At 42.4% G+C, this 19,113-nt stretch overlaps 1 protein-coding gene across 1 annotated transcript in view; it reads right to left on the reverse strand.

Annotated features, from left to right (window-relative positions):
• The window catches only part of OCRL (OCRL inositol polyphosphate-5-phosphatase), a 2,544,778-nt gene that overhangs the window by 2,447,715 nt on the left and 77,950 nt on the right, over positions 1-19,113 (reverse strand). Inside the window, exon 3 of the mRNA XM_044057236.1 lies at positions 7,893-7,984. Coding sequence (XP_043913171.1) covers positions 7,893-7,984 — 92 coding nt within the window. The remainder of the gene's footprint in view (positions 1-7,892; positions 7,985-19,113) is intronic.

Raw genomic sequence — 19,113 nt, forward strand, 5'->3', positions numbered from 1 at the left:
AGGACTGTTCCTTGTACTACTAATGGACAGATGCAACTCCTAAATGGCTTATCCCATGCGCAGGTCCCCTCAAATTATCAATGGTATGATCTCAGTTACTCATCATTGGTAATATAGAATTACTGACCATGAGATGGGTACCAGAGGGGATGAGGAAGTGATGGTGTTAAACAAAGGAATGCAGAAGGTCAGATGGTAGTGGATTTTGCGAAAAGGATGGACATGGCTGTGGTGAATACGTATTTTAACAAGAGGGAGTAGCATAGGGTGACATACAAGAGTGGAGGAAGATGCACACAGATGGATTATATCTTATGTAGGAGGGCCAGTTTGAAAGAGATTGGGGACTGTAAAGTGGTGACCGGAGAAAGTGTAGTTAAGCAGCAAAGGATAGTGGTTTGTAGGATGACGTTAGTTATCAAGAAGAGGAGGAGGAGTGTGAGGGCGACACCAAGGATCAAATGGTGGAAATTGAAAAAGGGTAATTGTGAGGTGGAGTTCAGGGATGAGTTAAGGCAGGCACTGGGTGGCAGTGAAGAGTTACCAAATAGTGGAGTAACTACAGCAGAGCTAGTAAGAGAGACAGCTAGAAAGGTGCTTGGTATCACATTTGGACAGAGGAAGGAGGACAAGGAGACATGGTGGTGAAATGAGGAAGTACAGGAGAGTATACAGAGAAAGAGGTTGGCAAAGAAGTGGAACTGTCAGAAAGATGAAGAAAGTAGACAGGAGTATAAGGAGATGAGGTGCATGGCAAAGAGAGAGGTGGCGAAGGCTAAGGATAAGGCATATGAAGAGTTGTATGAAAGGTTGGACACTAAGGAGGGAGAAAAGGACCTGTACAGATTGGCTAGACAGAGGGACCGAGCTAGGAAAGATGTGCAGCAGGTAAAGGTGATAAAGGATAATGAGGGAAACATACTCTGGCGAGGAGAGTGTGTTGAGGAGATGGAAAGAGTACTTTGAGGGGTTGATGAATGAAGAGAATGAGAGGGAGAGAAGGTTGGATGATGTAGGGCTAGTGAATCATGAAGTACAATGGATTAGCAAGGAGGAAGTAAGGATAGCTATGAAGAGAATGAAGACTGGAAAGGCTGTTGGCCCATGACATACCTGTGCAAGCATGGAGGTGTTTAGGTGAAATGGCAGTGGAGTTTTTAACCAGATTGTTTAATGAAATCTTGGAAAGTGAGAGGATGCCTAAGGAATGGAGAAAAAGTGTTTTGGTACCGATTAAGAATAAGGGTGATGTGCAGAGCTGTAGTAACTACAGAGGGATTAAATTGATCAGTCACAGCATGAAGTTATGGGAAAGAGTAGTGGAAGCAAGGTTAAGAAGGGACGTGATGATTAGTGATCAGCAGTATGGTTTCATGCCAGGAAAGAGCACTACAGATGTGATCTTTGCTCTGACAGTGTTGATGGAGAAATACAGAGAATGTCGGAAGGAGTTGAATTGTGTTTTTGTAGACTTAGAGAAAGCATATGACAGGGTGCCTAGAGAGGAGTTGTGGTATTGTATGAGGAAGTCAGCAGTGTCAGAAAAGTATGTAAGAGTGGTTCAGGATATGTACGAGGGTAGTGTGACAGCGGTGAGGTCTGCAGTGGGAGTGACAGATGCGTTTAAGGTGGAGGAGGGATTACATCAAGGATCGGCTCTGAGCCCTTTCTTATTTGCAATGGTGATGGACAGGTTGACAGACGAGATCAGACAGGAGTCCCCGTGGACTATGATGTTTGCAGATGACAATGTGATCTGTAGTGAGAGTAGAGAACAGGTGGAGGAGACCCTGGAGAGATGGAGATATGCTCTAGAGAGAAGAGGAATGAAGGTCAGCAGGACTAAGACAGAATATATGTGTGTGAATGAGAGGGATGATAGAGGAATGGTGAGGATGCAAAAAGTAGAGGTGGCGAAGGTGGACGAGTTTAAATACTTGGGGTCATTAGTTCAGAGTAACGGTGAGTGTGGAAGAGAGGTGAAGAAGAGAGTACAGGCAGGATGAAGTGGGTGGAGAAGAGTGTCAGGAGTAATTTGTGACAGACAAGTACCTGTAAGAGTGAAAGGGAAGGTCTACAAGAGGGTAGTGAGACCAGCTATGTTATATGGCTTGGAGACAGTGGCATTGACAAAAAGGCAGGAGTTTGAGCTTGATGTGGCAGAATTAAAGATGTTAAGATTTGCACTGGGTGTGACAAGGGTGGACAGGATTAGGAATAAGTATATTAGAGGGTCGGCCCAGGTTGGAAGGTTTGGAGACAAAGCCAGAGAGGCACGATTACGTTGGTTTGGACATGTGCTGAGGAGGGATGCTGAGTACATTGGGAAAAAGATGCTAAGGATGAAGCTACCACGTAACAGGAAAAGAGGAAGGCCTAAGATAAGGTTTATGGATGCGGTGAGAGAGGACATGTAGGTGGTTGGTGTGACCGAGCAAGATGCAGAGGACAGGAAGAAATGGAAACCGGTGATCTGCTGTGGCGACCCCTAACGGGAACAGCCGAAAGAAGATGATGACCATGGGATGGGTACGGCCAATCTCTAACCAAATGGGATAGGTTATTTTGAATGCAAAAAGAGAAATTGTTTAGGCTTAAAATGGCCCACAAGGGCAGCTAGCCTAAAACGTCTCCACAACCATATAATTTATTAAACACTGGGGCCATTTTTAAATGGAGATATACTGTCACTCCCCACAAAGTTATCTGTGGATTTAAAGGCAGGACAGTCACTGAATGCCAAGACAGAGACTGCATGACAGAGTGCACTCACTACAATAAAACAGTCTCTAGTTCCATAAATACTGACACGCTCTTGTGTCAGGCTGGAAAGATAAGTAAGTGTGTCTTTTTATTTGGACTCCTTGAGTAAAACGACCTGTTTATAATCCACCTTAAACTACAACAAAATACTGGAGCAGACTTGAACAATGGAATGGATTCTACTCATCCTACTGAGTGCTTATTAGCTCCATGTCAGGTCTTTCAAAATCTATATCCATTACAAATATGAGGCACAGACAAGTCCAAGTTTGTCTATGCACTCTGCTGATATTAACTTGGCAATTGCAGTCCTAACGGTTACATACAGCCCAGCAATAAGGATGAATGTTTACATAAAGTTGCCCACAGATGTATCACTAGCATCTGACATGTATTCTTCAAACTGATCCACATAATGAGGTTGCTGTTAGTAACGTTTGCATGGCTGGACTTGGTCTTTCAGAACTTCTCCGATACTGGAGCAGTGACAACTGAAAAAGGTTACTGCTGTAGCAGAAGTGCACATAGTGATGTGCACTGTCACGTGAATACTCACAGCAGTAATGCCTTCTGCAACATTGCAAAGTCAACCTCCTAAACAGTCCAGTACTGCCAAGTACTGTATACTAAAGGTTCATGGGAATGGCACTGACAAGGACAGTACCTCTACAAGTTGATACTGTGTTGCATATGCTTGCTATATGTATATTTTATGTATATAGACAGACAGATATATAGGTGTGTGTGTGTGTGCATATATATATATATATATATATATATATAAATAAACATCTCTACACACATACGTACATACAAATATATATTGCAAATCTCATGTTTGTATTAACTGGCTCTAGTTTTGTTTTTTAACCAGTGTAAATCGATTAATTTCTCAACACTTAACTGTCTTAACCTCCAGCAGATACCACCAACACAGAAGTTATCTCCATGGGACTCCAAAGAAATCTGAACACTCAGCTGAACAAACCAGCAGTATTACCACTCATAGTCCTTCCTTCAAACACACTAGGCTTGATTTTTAAGGGCAACCCAAGATGGTATTTCAGACAAACCAGAAACATTTAACCATGACAGCAGGAAAATTCCTCTACTTTCTTCTGGTAATGGAGGAAGAGATGCTACATGGAAGTATATGCTAGTACAAAAGGGCAACCCAAGTTAAAATAAAATCAAATAAGTATGACTGAAAAGTTAGTAGTATAAGTCTACACTGATTTTAATACCCATTTACCACTATATTTTTCAGAGAGAAGTTAGAAGGCATTTATACCGATATAGAAAATCGGATCAGAACACCAGAAAAATTCCCCTACTTTTTCCTGGTATAAAGGAATATAAGGAGAAGACATTCAAGTCTACTCCATCTTAAGAGTTTTGCTAAAGTCTGGGAGAATCCAGTTTTCTCAAAATGTTATAATCACGGAAATGAATTTACAAATGAATAAATCGATCAAAGTTAAATGACACTGAACATGGAACTGTGCCAGCAGTACCTGCTTCAACTAAAAATCTGATAATGGATCAAAAAATAACACAGAGGTGCAAGATGACACATGCAAGAGACAATCCAGGTTGCTGATGGTGACTGCGAGCAATACAATCAGGAGAAGGAACTGGTGACTGGGAGTACTATAATCAGGAGCAGCTTTCACCCAGGAAGCAACTTGGAATTTCAACCTGCAACAGGAAGAATATACATGGGCAGTCATCAGACTAGTTGGGGAAAGGGCAGTTTGTATTAGGAAATTCCAGAAATACAGATGTTCATTTACATCCCCATCTTTCCTGTGACCCAGGGGTTGGACTGAGTACAATTTTCCCCATGCCTCCCTCCCTCTTTGACCTTGGTACACTTACTGCAGAGGGAGTTGGAAGACCACTATGATGGATTTGTTGCAAAAAGGGGGGAGTGTGTCCTGATCCACTCAAGTTCTGGTACCAAGGGTTTCCTACTGGCAGTGCCAGGGCAAGAAAGAGCTAAGATGGTACTAGATAACATCTTGCACTGCCCATGTTTTTACATGGCAGTGAGAGTCAGTTGAAGCCCCCCAATTACAATTTTGATCGGAAAACTTTAAACTTTGCTCTCCTTAGTACAAGTACAGAATTTTCAGGAGATATTAATTAACATAAATTCATTTGGCAATATCTATGTAATTACATACATCACAGTTCCCCTACCTTTCCATTATCTACCATTATGAATCCTAGTTCTAATGGCAATATCTATGTAATCACACACATCACAGTTCCCCTACCTTTCCATTATCTACCATTATGAATCCTAGTTCTAATGGCAATATCTATGTAATTACACACATCATAGTTCCCCTACCTTTCCATTATCTACCATTATGAATCCTAGTTCTAATGGCAATATCTATGTAATCACACACATCATAATTCCCCTACCTTTCCATTATCTACCATTATGAATCCTAGTTCTAATGGCAATATCTATGTAATTACACACATCACAGTTCCCCTACCTTTCCATTATCTACCATTATGAATCCTAGTTCTAATGGCAATATCTATGTAATTACACACATCACAGTTCCCCTACCTTTCCATTATCTACCATTATGAATCCTAGTTCTAATGGCAATATCTATGTAATCACACACATCATAGTTCCTCTACCTTTCCATTATCTACCATTATGAATCCTAGTTCTAATGGCAATATCTATGTAATTACACACATCACAGTTCCCCTACCTTTCCATTATCTACCATTATGAATCCTAGTTCTAATGGCAATATCTATGTAATTACACACATCACAGTTCCCCTACCTTTCCATTATCTACCATTATGAATCCTAGTTCTAATGGCAATATCTATGTAATTACACACATCATAGTTCCCCTACCTTTCCATTATCTACCATTATGAATCCTAGTTCTAATGGCAATATCTATGTAATTACACACATCACAGTTCCCCTACCTTTCCATTATCTACCATTATGAATCCTAGTTCTAATGGCAATATCTATGTAATTACACACATCATAGTTCCCCTACCTTTCCATTATCTACCATTATGAATCCTAGTTCTAATGGCGATATCTATAATTACACACATTATAGTTCCCCTACCTTTCCATTACCTACCATTATGAATCCTAGTTCTAATGGCAATATCTATGTAATTACACACATCATAGTTCCCCTACCTTTCCATTATCTACCATTATGAATCCTAGTTCTAATGGCGATATCTATGTAATTACACACATCATAGTTCCCCTACCTTTCCATTACCTACCATTATGAATCCTAGTTCTAATGGCAATATCTATGTAATCACACACATCACAGTTCCCCTACCTTTCCATTATCTACCATTATGAATCCTAGTTCTAATGGCAATATCTATGTAATCACACACATCATAATTCCCCTACCTTTCCATTATCTATCATTATGAATCCTAGTTCTAATGGCAATATCTATGTAATTACACACATCATAGTTCCCTTACCTTTCCATTATCTACCATTATGAATCCTAGTTCTAATGGCAATATCTATGTAATTACACACATCACAGTTCCCCTACCTTTCCATTATCTACCATTATGAATCCTAGTTCTAAAACATTTAGAAATATAATTCTTAGCAAAATATATCAAACTCTGGTGAGACAATCATACCATTTAACAAACTATTTTTAATAAAATCCATACTCAAGCTTTTACAATCTTGGAATTCAAGAACTTTCTTTGCTGGCAATAATATTTTAAAGATTTGAAAGTAAAAGGATTGCAATAACTTATAAATGCATTTGATTTAGATTCCTAAATCTGGTTACTTTTACAGTCTGTTAACTTACAAGCACAAGATAAAATTTTAATGATAGCTCACTTACCTTATAAAGAATGTCCGAAATTAATTCAACTTTTATGGAATAGTATACAATAGATCAATAACAGATAACCTAATATCTAAACTTTATAAAATGTTTATGGAGTACAATATTAACTTAAGTCTTAGAAACATATTACACTAAGTCATATCATTACTTTAAATGCAGAGAATAAATTGCAAATATTGAATTCCATTAAGAATACATCTTGGTCTCATCAATGGCATATACTTACTTGGAGAATTCTTACACAGATCCTTTTTAATACCAAAAAGAATGGCTAAAATAAATAAAAACAGTAGCATAGAATGTTGAAGATGCAACACAAACTGGATACATATCTTTTATGACTGCCCTTCTTTTGGAATTATGTTGAGGACTTCATGAAAGCTTTATGTTCGACACCTTTTTATTGGCTAGGTTAATGACTTTGTTTAATACAAATGAACGCTATGAAACGAATAATGAGAATCTGCTTTTGTTATGGACTCAGCAATAGCAAGGCAATACATTACCAAGTGATGGAGAATAGCTTCAGTGCGACTATTTGAACAGGTTTTCTCTTCTTTAACAGCCATAAATGAAAGCAGGTGTACACTAAAATATGTATCAATCCTGGGTCAAAAGTAATCTCTCATTGATATATTTCAGCAAAATTTTGCTTCCTGAACTTGCTTTATACAATGATAATTTATTACTAATTTTATTCCGTTTGGAGTGTTACTAACAGTTTTAGCAAACATTCTACAGGCATACTGTATACATATATATTGCACATAGTTTTTCAAGTTGACTTCTTCTATGATTATAATATTGTCACTAATAATTACATTAAATGTATCGTTATATTCAATTGTTTTTTTTTTAATAATACAAACAAGTGTCCATATAGGCAGACAGCTTAAACACTGCTGGTTTTCATATTTCCTACAAATACCAAAACATACAAGTACATCTTAAGGACTACAGTGCTGTTAAAACAGAAGATGCTTTATTTTGTTAACGGAGTAGATCTCACTCAAATGTTCCTTAAATAATAAAGAAAATTGGAGAGAAAAAAAAAAAAAAAAGTCAAATTCCAATATGATAAAAATCCATGAAATCTGGAATGACTATCCATGTGAACATCAGATTCCATATAGCCCAATACAAATTTTATATCTGGAAGATAAAGTTAAAAAAGGAGGGAAAAAAGAGCACACAACATATTAACACGGTAAAATAATTATGTCAGTACCTTGTATAATTCGAAAATGGTCGTTAACAGGAATCACTACTTGTGCAGTGGTACATCCAACATGAATGTCTTGGACAGGACGCATAAGCAACCTATAAAAATACAACAAAATCAACATCTTATAATTTTACACAAACAAAACAGGATGATGCACAAATATTTACTTAACAAACAGCAGGCAGTATATCTTGAGAAGTTAGCAACACATCACTGCAGACTCTGCACACTAAACAAGTGTCCATATATGCAGACACCTTAAACACTGCTGGTTTTCATGTCTCCTACAAATACCAAAACATACAAGTACATCTTAAGAAAGACAGTGCCGTTAAAAAAGAAGCTGTTCTATTTTCTTAACTGAGTAGATCCCTCTCAGCCTATAGTCCATGTGAAGCAAAATGGAATTTATGGCAAGAGAAAAATCTGGCCAGGATACCAGTATGGGACAGTATGACAGGATGGAGGAAGAGGAAACTTTTGACTAAATTAGGCATCCTGAAGAGATTCATCTGGCTTTGTTGAGAGATTGCTGAATGAGATAACTGAAAATGCTCAAATATCTGCAGATTGAAAAAAATGATCTGCCTTGTAAAATTATGTACAATGGACTATGTATGTGGCTGCTTCTAGAATACCTCGAGTCTGCCCCTTTCCAATATGCCATCAAAGTAGATGAAACAAAAGCAGAATGGACCTTTACACTCCCTTAACTGGTTTACCTTGGTGGATGTAACATAAGACAATAAGCACAGACAACCATCTGGAATAGTCTGTTTTAACATCATTGTCCTTTCCTTGTCCCAGCATAAGACAAAGAGATGACCAGCTTTTCTGAAGGACTTGGTTCTGTCACCGCAGCACCTGAGCTGCTCATGCACTTAGAGATCTAAAATCCCTTCTTCCTGGTGCTGAAGATCTGGAGAAACCACCAGGAGATCATTGGCTTGATTCATAATGAACTCAAACAACCTTGGTCATAAAATGAAGGATTTTTTTTCTTAATGATACCCTATCTCCTTGGAAGGTCAGATAGGGTTCACACACCCCTCTGCCCCTCCCTGCATGACAGCTTGCATCTCAGATGTTTCTCTTTTTACAGATCTGAAATCTGAAAGAACAGTTTTTGATGTAAGGACCCTTAAATATGCCTGACATACAGATTCGGATTTAGACTATCTTTTTCAGCACAAACTTAAGTTCCATGGAAGGAGCAACCTGTTTACAGTAAGGTTTCAGGTGTCAAACTCCTTTAAGAAACAATTTTAACAAAAACACAGAAGAAAATGGAAGATTCATGGGCGGACATGCTGAAATGATTGGAAGATGTACCCTGACAGAGAAGTATGAGAGGCCATAGGCTAGTAACTCTCACAAGTATTTGAGCACCAGTGCAACACAAAACCGGACAGGGCCCTTATTTTTGCATGGCACCAACTAGAAAACCTTTTCAAATTGTCAAGAACAGATTTTTCTAGTAGCACATTTTCTTGTCTTCTTTAGCACCTGCTGTATTTCCTCTGACCTTCTTAGCCAGTTCTATAGGAAGGGAGAAAGAATAGTTGTGTAAAATCTTACCATACCCATAGATGTCCTTCTCTTCTATATGCTGCAGTATTCATAACATGTGGGAGTCCACCACCGGCAAAAGTCTACTGCTGTGTGGTACGTGCAACGCCGCACATCAGCAAATGTGCATCCATAAAGAGACATCAGGTATAAAGCGGCTACCAGTCTCAGAACTAAATGCCGCAAAAAGCACCAACCTGATCTTAGGCAAGGAAAACATGCCACCAGAAGCCAGGCAAGCATCTGGGGGAGGGCAGGGGGGAAAGTAACACTGCAGCATACAGAACAGAAGGACATCTATGGGTATGTTAAGATTTTACACAACTATTTTATGTCCTTCTACTGGAAGGACATAGAACAGTTGTGTAAAATCTTCCTCCCTGTGGCTAAGTGACACAAAAGACATGAAGGTAGGTAAGTGCGTGAATGGGTGTGCCTTCCTTGAAGGTTGGGTGTCGGGCTGGCAACTCGGCACCGTAAAAATCCGCTGCCAATCATGAGTGGACCGGAGATCCATTGCGACGACCCCTAACTGGGAAAAGCCAAAAGACATTACTATTCTATGTCCTTCTATTCATATGCTGCAGTATTCATAACAAGAGGGAGAGTACCAAAGCTCATGCAGAGGAAGAATTGGGTGAAAGAGCAGAAGCATTCTCCACAGAACAATGCAAAATAGCTCTGGCAAAACCAGCCCTGGACCTGGAAATGCCATCTAATTTATATGAACAGAAGACCAGGTAGCTGCCTCCAGGATAGAGCAAGTGTCCAACCATTTAAAGAAAGCTCCAGAGGAAGACACTGCCCTAGTGGAATGTTCCCTAATAGGAGAGAAGAGATTCTTTCCATAGGCTATATAGTAGAAAGAAATAGCTTTTGAAATCCAAGAGGAGATAGTCTGCCTGGAAACAGGTTGGCCCAGGGCCCTTGGGTGACAGGAAACAACCAGGCATTCAGACTTATGGATTGGTTTGGTTTTGTCCAAATAATATCGGAGTTGCCTATGAGTGTCTAGTGTGCAGAATCCTCTCACTGGAGGACTGAGAAGGAAAAAAGGATGGCTGATACTGATCAAGAGATAACTCATCAACGACCTTGAGCATAAGAGGGATGAGTGCACAAGGAGACTATTCCCTATGGAAAACTGTGAAGGGGAAGAAGACATCGGAGCTTGTAACTCAGATACCACTCTGGGAGAAGTAATGGCCACGGGAAGGACAGTTTTTCAAGTGCAATGTTAAAGAGAAGAGGAACTTGCTGGCTCAGAGGGGGCCAGTTCAAGTTTCTCCAAGATAAAATATAGATCCCAAGGAGGAGGAGCTGTTTTCTTTGGTGGTCTGATGTGGACGCCTCTTAAGAGGAGTTTAACTTCCAACCTGGAAGCTAAAGGGGGAAACATAGGCAGACATGCCCACTCTTCATTAATTCACACAGATAGTGGATGTTCCAGTGTTTCTGTCATAACAGTGGTTGTAAATCATTTTTGAGACAACAGATGGAAAACCTCTTCCATTTGGAAATGTAGGATTTCTAGTTGAGAATTTTCTGGCCTCCTGCTAAACTTGAAGCACGTCCTCAGAAAAAAAGGTGTCTGAAGGAAATCAAAATCCTATCACCCACTGAGTCAGATTTAGAGTTGACATCTGTGGATCAAAAGCAAGACTTTTGGTTGTCCCTGCTGGATTTTCAGCAAGACCTTTTGTAGAAGTGGGAAGGGGGGAATGCATAGAGAACCCCAAGAGGTGTAGAAACTCCCTGGCATTCAGGGATTGGAGAAGCAGGAGGTCCTGGAAGTAGGAAGGTAGGGACAAGACCTTTCTGGAGGTAAGGAGGCTAGCATCCTGTCTGTTTGAAATCTGCAGTCAAGAAATATGTGAGCAGATTTCTGATAATTGATCATGAACCCTAGACTCTTCAGGAGAGACAATGTGAAGGAGCGGTTCTCTTGAAGGATGTTTGGAGATTGGTGCCTGAAGTAGGTAGTCTAGGTAAGGACAGACCTGTATGCCCTATAGTCTGCAGTAGGCTATGACAGGAGCCATTTTGCGAAGACCCTCAGTGCCGTAGACATACCAAAGAGCAAGGGACAGAACTGAAAATGTGAGAAAGCAATACCAAAGCAAAGATATTTCCTGAACTTTAGGTGAATGGGGATATGAAGGTAGGCATCTTTGATATCTAATAACACCATAAAGGCTTGGGGAAGTATGAGAAGAAGGGTGGGGTAGCATACAAAAGGCAGGAACCTTGAGAAAGGTATTTAGATGGGAAAGGTCTAGAATGGGTCACAAACGGCCATCCTTCCTGGGAACCAGGAACATCATGGAGTAAAATCCTTTTCCAACTTGGAAAAGTGGCACTTCCTGAATAGTGCCTTGAGAAAGAAGGCTGGATATGAACTGGGGAAAAAATTACAATTGTTCTTTTGAAGGTTGTGGAATAACCCTGAAAGGGTGGGGGAGTTTTTCACACCATAAAAGATCCCTTTCAGATGATGGATAGGACCCAAGAGTCCTTCATTATCCAATTCCAAGCAGGGGAGAGAGAGAGAGAGAGAGAGAGAGAGAGAAGGGCAAAGAGACAAAGAAGTTAATGTGCCTGGAGGCGGGTAATCACAAACTACCAGGCTTAGCCTGAAAAGGTTTCTGGGTGGGAGTAGAAGACGCAGATTTACATGGAAATTGTTTCCTAGTATCTCTCATACATTTGGAAGATTGGGCATGGTAGGCTTTCTGACAAAGATGACTTTGGTGGGATAATTTCTCTGAAACCTAGGGAACAGAGGAAACAAAAATATGTTTTAGATCTTGCAGCTCCTTCCCCTTCACTTGTAAACATTTAAATAGTTCTTCAGCCAAGGTACCAAACAAAGCCTTGTTGTCCAGAGGAGCATCCATGATCTTTGCTTTAATATCATCAGGCAAAGGTTGGAGTCTGAGCCATAAATTCCTCCTCAGGATGGACCCAGATGCAGCTGCTCTAGCTGAGGCTTCCACAGCACCATAACTGCACTTAATGTAGTGCCTTGTAACCTGGGCTGAGGAATTAAGCATGGAGGAGAGCTTAGCCTTAGTAGGAGAATCAGGGAGATCAGAAAGTAGCATTCCTGCATCTGATAGAAGGACTAAGGAATATTTGGCCATATGAGTTTGATAATTAATTGCCCTGAAGGCCAGAGAAGCAGAAGTATACACCTTTTTTCCCTATTCTCCCATGACTTTGCTCTATTTATCGGACAGAAGCAAGGAGGTAGAAGGCAGCATTTTTGATGTCTTGTCTGCAGAGACTGAATTGGTAGCGAGGTCTGCAGAGGGACATTTGAATAGAAATTTGGATTCCTCAGGCACCTTATAAACTCTATCTGGGTGCATGGGGGCTGGAGGCTGGGAATCAGGGCAATTTGAAGCGGCTGCAAAAGCATCTAAGAGGGCCGGCAGAACAGAGTATATGGCAGATGGAGAGGGGGAATCCATCTGTAGGAGGTCATCGTACCTTTTTTGGACGTCAGATACCTGGGCAGCAGTCCCACTTGAAGAACTCTCTCATCTTAAGAAGTTTCCCCAAAGGAGGTAGCCTCCCCAGGGGAATCAGTGCCATTAGATTCCTTTTCTGGTGAGGCATAACCCAAAGGGAAAGAAATGTGGGCTGAATAAGCCAAGGTTTCACCTCCTGATGACTTATCTGAGGAAACCTCCTCAGAAGTCCTCTTTAAAGGAGTAGAAGGAGGAAATGAAAGAGAAAGGAGAGATGGTGCTGAGATCTGACATAGGGCCATAAAGGGTTGAAAAGGCCTGCCAAAATGGTGGTTGTTCCTGGGGGGCAGGAGAAACATGTTTAGTCTTGAGTTTTTCTTTTCTGGAACCTCCATGTGGTGGAAGGTGGATGGGCCAAACATTGGCCTGAATTCCACAATCTTGGCAGGAACATCCTCTTGCACAATTATCTGGGTGATGCCATGCGACTGTGGTCCCCCCTCCTATGCCCGAGTATGACATCTGCGGTTCCCTCGAGGATGTGATGGTAGGGTCCTTCATGGCCTCCACTCTAGTACCACTCAAAAGAACGTCTACAGATTTCAGGACAGCCTCTGGGCTCACATCGGCCTTGGGAGAGACATTCAAAACAGAGGGAGCAGCGGGTAAACTAGGGCTACCTCTTGGCCTTTTTAAGTTGGGGCTCATCTGAAGGGCCTGACACAGCCTCCATTTTACACTCGAGATGCTTAAGGCACTGATTCTCAAGATATAACTTCAGTAAAAACAAAATGAAAACTCCAGCAAAGCTAGAACTTCCACTGAGTGACCTCCCAAACCTCCTGTATCAGAGGAACATGGGATATATGCAAATGACCCTTATGAAAGTACAGTTTTGTACCTACCATAAATGTAGATGTCCGATAGATATGCAACTGCAGTCATAACATATGGGTTGTCCTGCCTCAGGCAGCCCTCGGTCGGCCGAATTCCAAAGTCTGGGTCCGGCGTCGGCTGGTGTCGCCTCCTCTCCGACGTCACAACGGCTGGAGTATAAAGGCATCTGCCGACGCCATCTTCTTCAGTGTTTCTTGCCCCAGATGCCAGGTGCCCTCCTAGGAAGGCTAAATTTGGTAAATGGATAAAATAATCCCAAACATGCACAACAGTAATAAACAGATACACCATAGGAGATACCCCCAGCTGAAGGGAAGAGGGGTAGGGACCCAAAAAGAAGGATACAGAGGGGTAGGAGGGTGGGAAAATCCGACTGCAGTTGCATATCTATCGGACATCTACATTTATGGTAGGTACAAAACTGTACTATGTCCTTCAAGAATGCAACTGCAGTCATAACATGGGTTGAGTACCATAGCCAAGCTGGGGGTGGATGGAACTATGATAAGGATGGTGTAGCTAAAATCCCCTGCAGGACTGCCGAAGCAAAGCCTGCTCGGGATCTGGAGTATAAGGGCAGGTTGTAGTGCTTGGTAAATGTATGCACGGAGCTCCATGTAGCAGCTTCTAAAATGTCCTTTGTTGCCACTCCTCTTAGGAAAGCTGTGGAAGTGGCTATAGCTCTGGTGGAATGTGGCCTGATATTGGCTGGCACACCTTTTCCATGGAAAGAATAGCAAAATCTGATGCAATGTCCAATCCATTTTGAAATTGTTTGCTTGGAGATTGCTTTTCCTTGTACTCCAGCAGCATAGGCTACAAACAGCTGGTCAGACCTTCTGGTGGCCTTAGTTCTGTCCAAGTAGTAGCGCAATTGTCTGTGTATGTCCAAAGTATGCAGTAGTTTTTCCCCCTTATTTTGAGGATTGGGGAAGAATGCAGGTAGATGAATAGCTTGATTTAGACACACCCTGGAAATTACTTTTGGCATGAAATGTAGGACTGGCTCTTAGAGAGACTCTGTCTTGATGGAAAATGAGGAAGGAGGGCACTGCCATGAGTGCCTGTATCTCCGAAACTCTTCTTGCAGAAGTGACTGCCAATAAGAAGGCCGTCTTCCATGACAGAAATTGCATTTCTGAGGTTGCTGCTGGCTCAAATGGAGGAAGAGTTGGTTTTTCCAACACGTAGTTGAGGTCCCATGCAGGTACTGGCTGTTTTCTGGGAGGTTTGATATTCTTTATCCCTCTTAGAAACTGTCTTAGCAGAGGATGCGAAAACACTGGAGGGTCACAGTTGTATGTTGATGAGATTGCTGAGGCATGAATCTTTATTGAGGAGTATGAGAGTCCAGTATGAAATAGTTCTGCCAAGTATTCTAATATTTGAGGTATACTCAGTAATGCTGTGTCCTGACCCCTGTTGGCATTCCAGATACTGAATCTCTTCCACTTGGCTGAATAGGTTTTTCTGGTGGAAGGTCTGCATGCTTCCAGCAAGATCTCTCGAACAAATCTCTCGATTTGGAAAGAGAGTTTGGTGTTGAAGTCATGGTAGCCTCCAGGCTGTCAGATGCAATGTTTTCAGGTCTTGATGTACAGTCCTGTAATTGTGTTGAGTTAGGAGCAGGGGCCATAGGGTCAGAGGCCATGGCTTGGTCCGAGTTATGGTCAATAGCAATGGGTACCAGTGTTGCCTCGGCCAGTCTGGAGCTATCAAGATGCCTGTTGGTTGTTCTGCTTTGATCTTCAGTATCACCTTGGTCAGCAGAGGCAGGGGAGGGAATGCATAAATTTTTAGAGAATTCCAGCTGAAGGAGAGAGCATCCGTTTTCCAAGCTAGAGGGTGGTGAGTCGTTGTGCAGAAGAACTTTTCCAGGTGATGATTTAAGTGGGAAGCAAAATGATCTACGTCCGGTCTTCCCCATGTCCTTGCCAGTTGAGAGAAAATGTGAGGGTGCAGCATCCATTCGTGTGGATCCATGAAATTTCTGCTCAGATTGTCCGCCAGTACATTGTCCTTGCCTGGTACAAACTGGGCTTGTAAATGTATCCTCCGGCTCAGGGATTTTTCCCAGAGAAGCATTGTTAGTCTGCAGAGGGGGTAAGAATGAGTGCCTCCCTGCTTGTTTATGTACCACATGACAGTAGTGTTGTCTGTCCTTATTAGCAAATGTCCCTGTTTTAGTGTTTTTTCGAAAGTCTCGATGGCATGTATCACTGCCAACATCTCCTTTTGGTTTATGTGCAGATGTCTTTCCTTTGGCGTCCAAAGACCTTGAATGCATCTGCCCTCCATGTGCGCCCCCCATCCATGGTCTGAGGCGTCTGTTGTTATCATTTGGTCTGCTTGATGTCTGTTGAAAGGCATGCCTTCGTTTAGTTGACTGGCTTGAGCCCACCATAGAAATTCCTTCTGCAGACATGGAATAAGTGGGATTATGTCCTCTAGGCTGTTGCTGTGTTGAGACCATAAGTTTTTTAGATAACATTGCAGCTTTCTCATATGAAGTCTTGCCAAAGGTATCAGAAGGATGCAAGATGCCATGAAACCCAGGGCCTGCAGGATTTTCCTTGCAGTCACCTGGGAAAGCTTTGCTAGGCCTTTGAAGTACTCTGGTAAATGCTGCTGTTTTTCCTCTGTGAGGTAGGCCATTTGTTTTTCCGTGTCCAGTTTGGCTCCTAGGAATATAATTTGTTGGGATGGTAGTAAGTTTGACTTCTGAATGTTGACTGTGTATCCCAAGGCCTGCAGTAGATGCATGACATAGTCCAAATTCCCTTTTAAGGTTGGTTTGTTGTCTGCTTGTATGAGACAGTCGTCCAAGTAGGGGTATATTTGAATCCCCTGCAGTCTGCAGTGTGCCACTACTGATGCCAGGCATTTCGTGAACACTCTGGGTGCAGTAGATAAGCCAAATGGCAATGCTGAGAATTGATAATGCTCTGTCCCTGCAAGAAGTCTGAGGTATCTTCTGCAGCTTTGTCTGATTGGGACATGCAGGTATGCCTCCTTGAGGTCCAGAGTGACCAGCCAAGACCCCTTGCCCAACATGGGAAGAAGTTGTTGCAACGTCAGCATTTTGAACTTTGGCACAATGAGGAAAGTGTTTAGAGTTGACAAGTCCAGTATGGGTCTCCATTTGTTTTCTTTTCTTGGAACAAGGAACCTTGAATAAAATCCCTGGCCTTGTTCCTGAGGAGGAACCCTTTCTATTGCTTTTATACTTAATAGCTTGGAAACTTGTGTGAGTGCCTCTGCCCTTTGATGATGTGGCAGGTTTGGCATGCCTTGTTTTATTGGTAATGTGTGGAAGTGGAATCTGTAACCTTTGTCTATCAAATCCAGAATCCAATTGTCCTTGGTTAAGATATGCCAGTTTTGTGAGAATAAGGCTAATTTTCCGCCCAAAGGTGCTTCTCTTTGTACCCTTGTAGGCGGTACGAAAGTCAAGTCATTGCGATTGTCCTTGTGGTGCAGCTGAATTGTCTGCGCCACTTCTTTGATTTGGAGGTTGCCATTGGTGTCCCCTGTAAGATCCTCGGTATTGCCCTCTACCTCGGGCACGTCTGCTTTTTCCCCTTTGAAACTTGTCAGAGCCGGGGAAGGACCAATTCTTGGAGGGCCAGTTTCTGCTGAATCTGGGTGGCTGAACCTGAAGGAAATTCTTGACTGTCTGTACTGACTTGGCTTTTTCCTCTATGGATTTCAATACATCTTGTGCAGTAGCACCAAAAAGCTTTTGTTTTTCCAAAGGTGCATCCAGTAACTTTACTTTAACATGGTCAGGCAAAGACTGATCCTTCAACCAAGCATGTCTACATATTACAGCCCCAGTCATAGCTGCCCTACATGAAGCTTCCAGTGCATCATAACCACACTGTAGAAAATGGTTTTTAACCTGCTGAGTGTTATGAATATTATCCTGCAGTGCCTTTTTATCAATAGGCTCAGGAGAGGCTAACTTTTTCTGTAAATCATCCAGGAGAAAATCTTGGTACTGAAACATGTGAAAAAGGCAGTTAAGAGACCTCATGGCTAGGGTAGTAGAGGTATATACTTTTTTACCCCATCTCTCCAGGGACCTTGCTTCTCTGTCAGCTGGCAGTGGGTTTTTGGCAGAGGAGGAAGCCACTCCCTTGGGGCCCTGTGAAATAGTTTCTAGGTCCACAGAGTGAGCTTTAAAAAGGTGCTTGTGAGTGTCAGGGACCCTGTAATATCTGTCCGGCTTGACAGGAGCAGGAGGAAGAGAATCAGGGTTGGCACTGGAGTCAGAGAAAACATCATCCAAAACATCCATAACTGGAGGGATAGCCAAGGGTCTGTGCTGGGGAAGCTTGAGAAAAGTACGAAGCCTTTTCCTGGAGTCAGAGAATTCCTGGCCCTGCCATTGAAAATGTTCCCTCATGGAATGCAGGACTTCACCAAAAGAAAAATCCTCTGGAGGGGAGGCAGAGGGAATTGATTCCTCAGCATCAGAGTCCTCGTAGGCCTGGAAGGATTCTTCTTTGGTATCAGAATGCTCAGAATCCCCAGAGGCTTCATCCGAGGAGAGGTCGTCCACCTGCTCAGTTCTAGGCCTTTTTTCTGCAGGTGGCTGAGAACCCCTGTCCGGATGCGGCTGAGACCCCCTGATAAGGGAAATAAGATCTGCAGCCAGAGACATGATCTGCTTATCAGATGAAGGGGCCTGGGCAGGTTTAGGATGGGCCTTGGCCTGACTGGCGGCCTTAGCACGTGCAAAGGCCTTGATGGACATGGAAACAGGAGGCCTAGCAGCCCCACGTGCAAGCGTTACCTTGTCCACAGTTATGGTGTCGGGTAGATCCAGAACTTCGGTTTCCAGAGGAAAATCCACAACCGGCACCGGAGAGATCTCCGAGACTGAAGGTTGTGTTAACGCTGTGTCATCGGCCTGGAGCGGTTGATTTACCACTTCCGAGGGGACCGGAGGCGCTAGCAGAGGATTTAGGAGTAACATCGGTAGTGGACGCGGACAGAGGATGTCGGTCCCGGTCCTTGCGTTTTTTAGCAGATTGGGTTGTCGGTTGATCCGACGGCATGATATACGCAAAGGATTCACCGAAAAAGTCCTCGGCGAATTCTGCCCGGCGCCTGAGAGTGCGCTTATTAAAGCAAGCACAGGCAGCACAGGCCGAGACGTCGTGGTCTGGGCCCAGGCAAGGAAGGCAGAGAGAATGGAAGTCCTTGAGGTATTTGTTTACCACAAGACAAACAATTATTAACTTTCTCAATTTGTTCTGACATCGGCTGAGGCAAGAATA

Source organism: Protopterus annectens, chromosome 15.part0, assembly GCF_019279795.1.
Source record: "Protopterus annectens isolate FY-2018-M chromosome 15.part0, PAN1.0, whole genome shotgun sequence".
Lineage (NCBI taxonomy): Eukaryota > Metazoa > Chordata > Ceratodontiformes > Protopteridae > Protopterus > Protopterus annectens.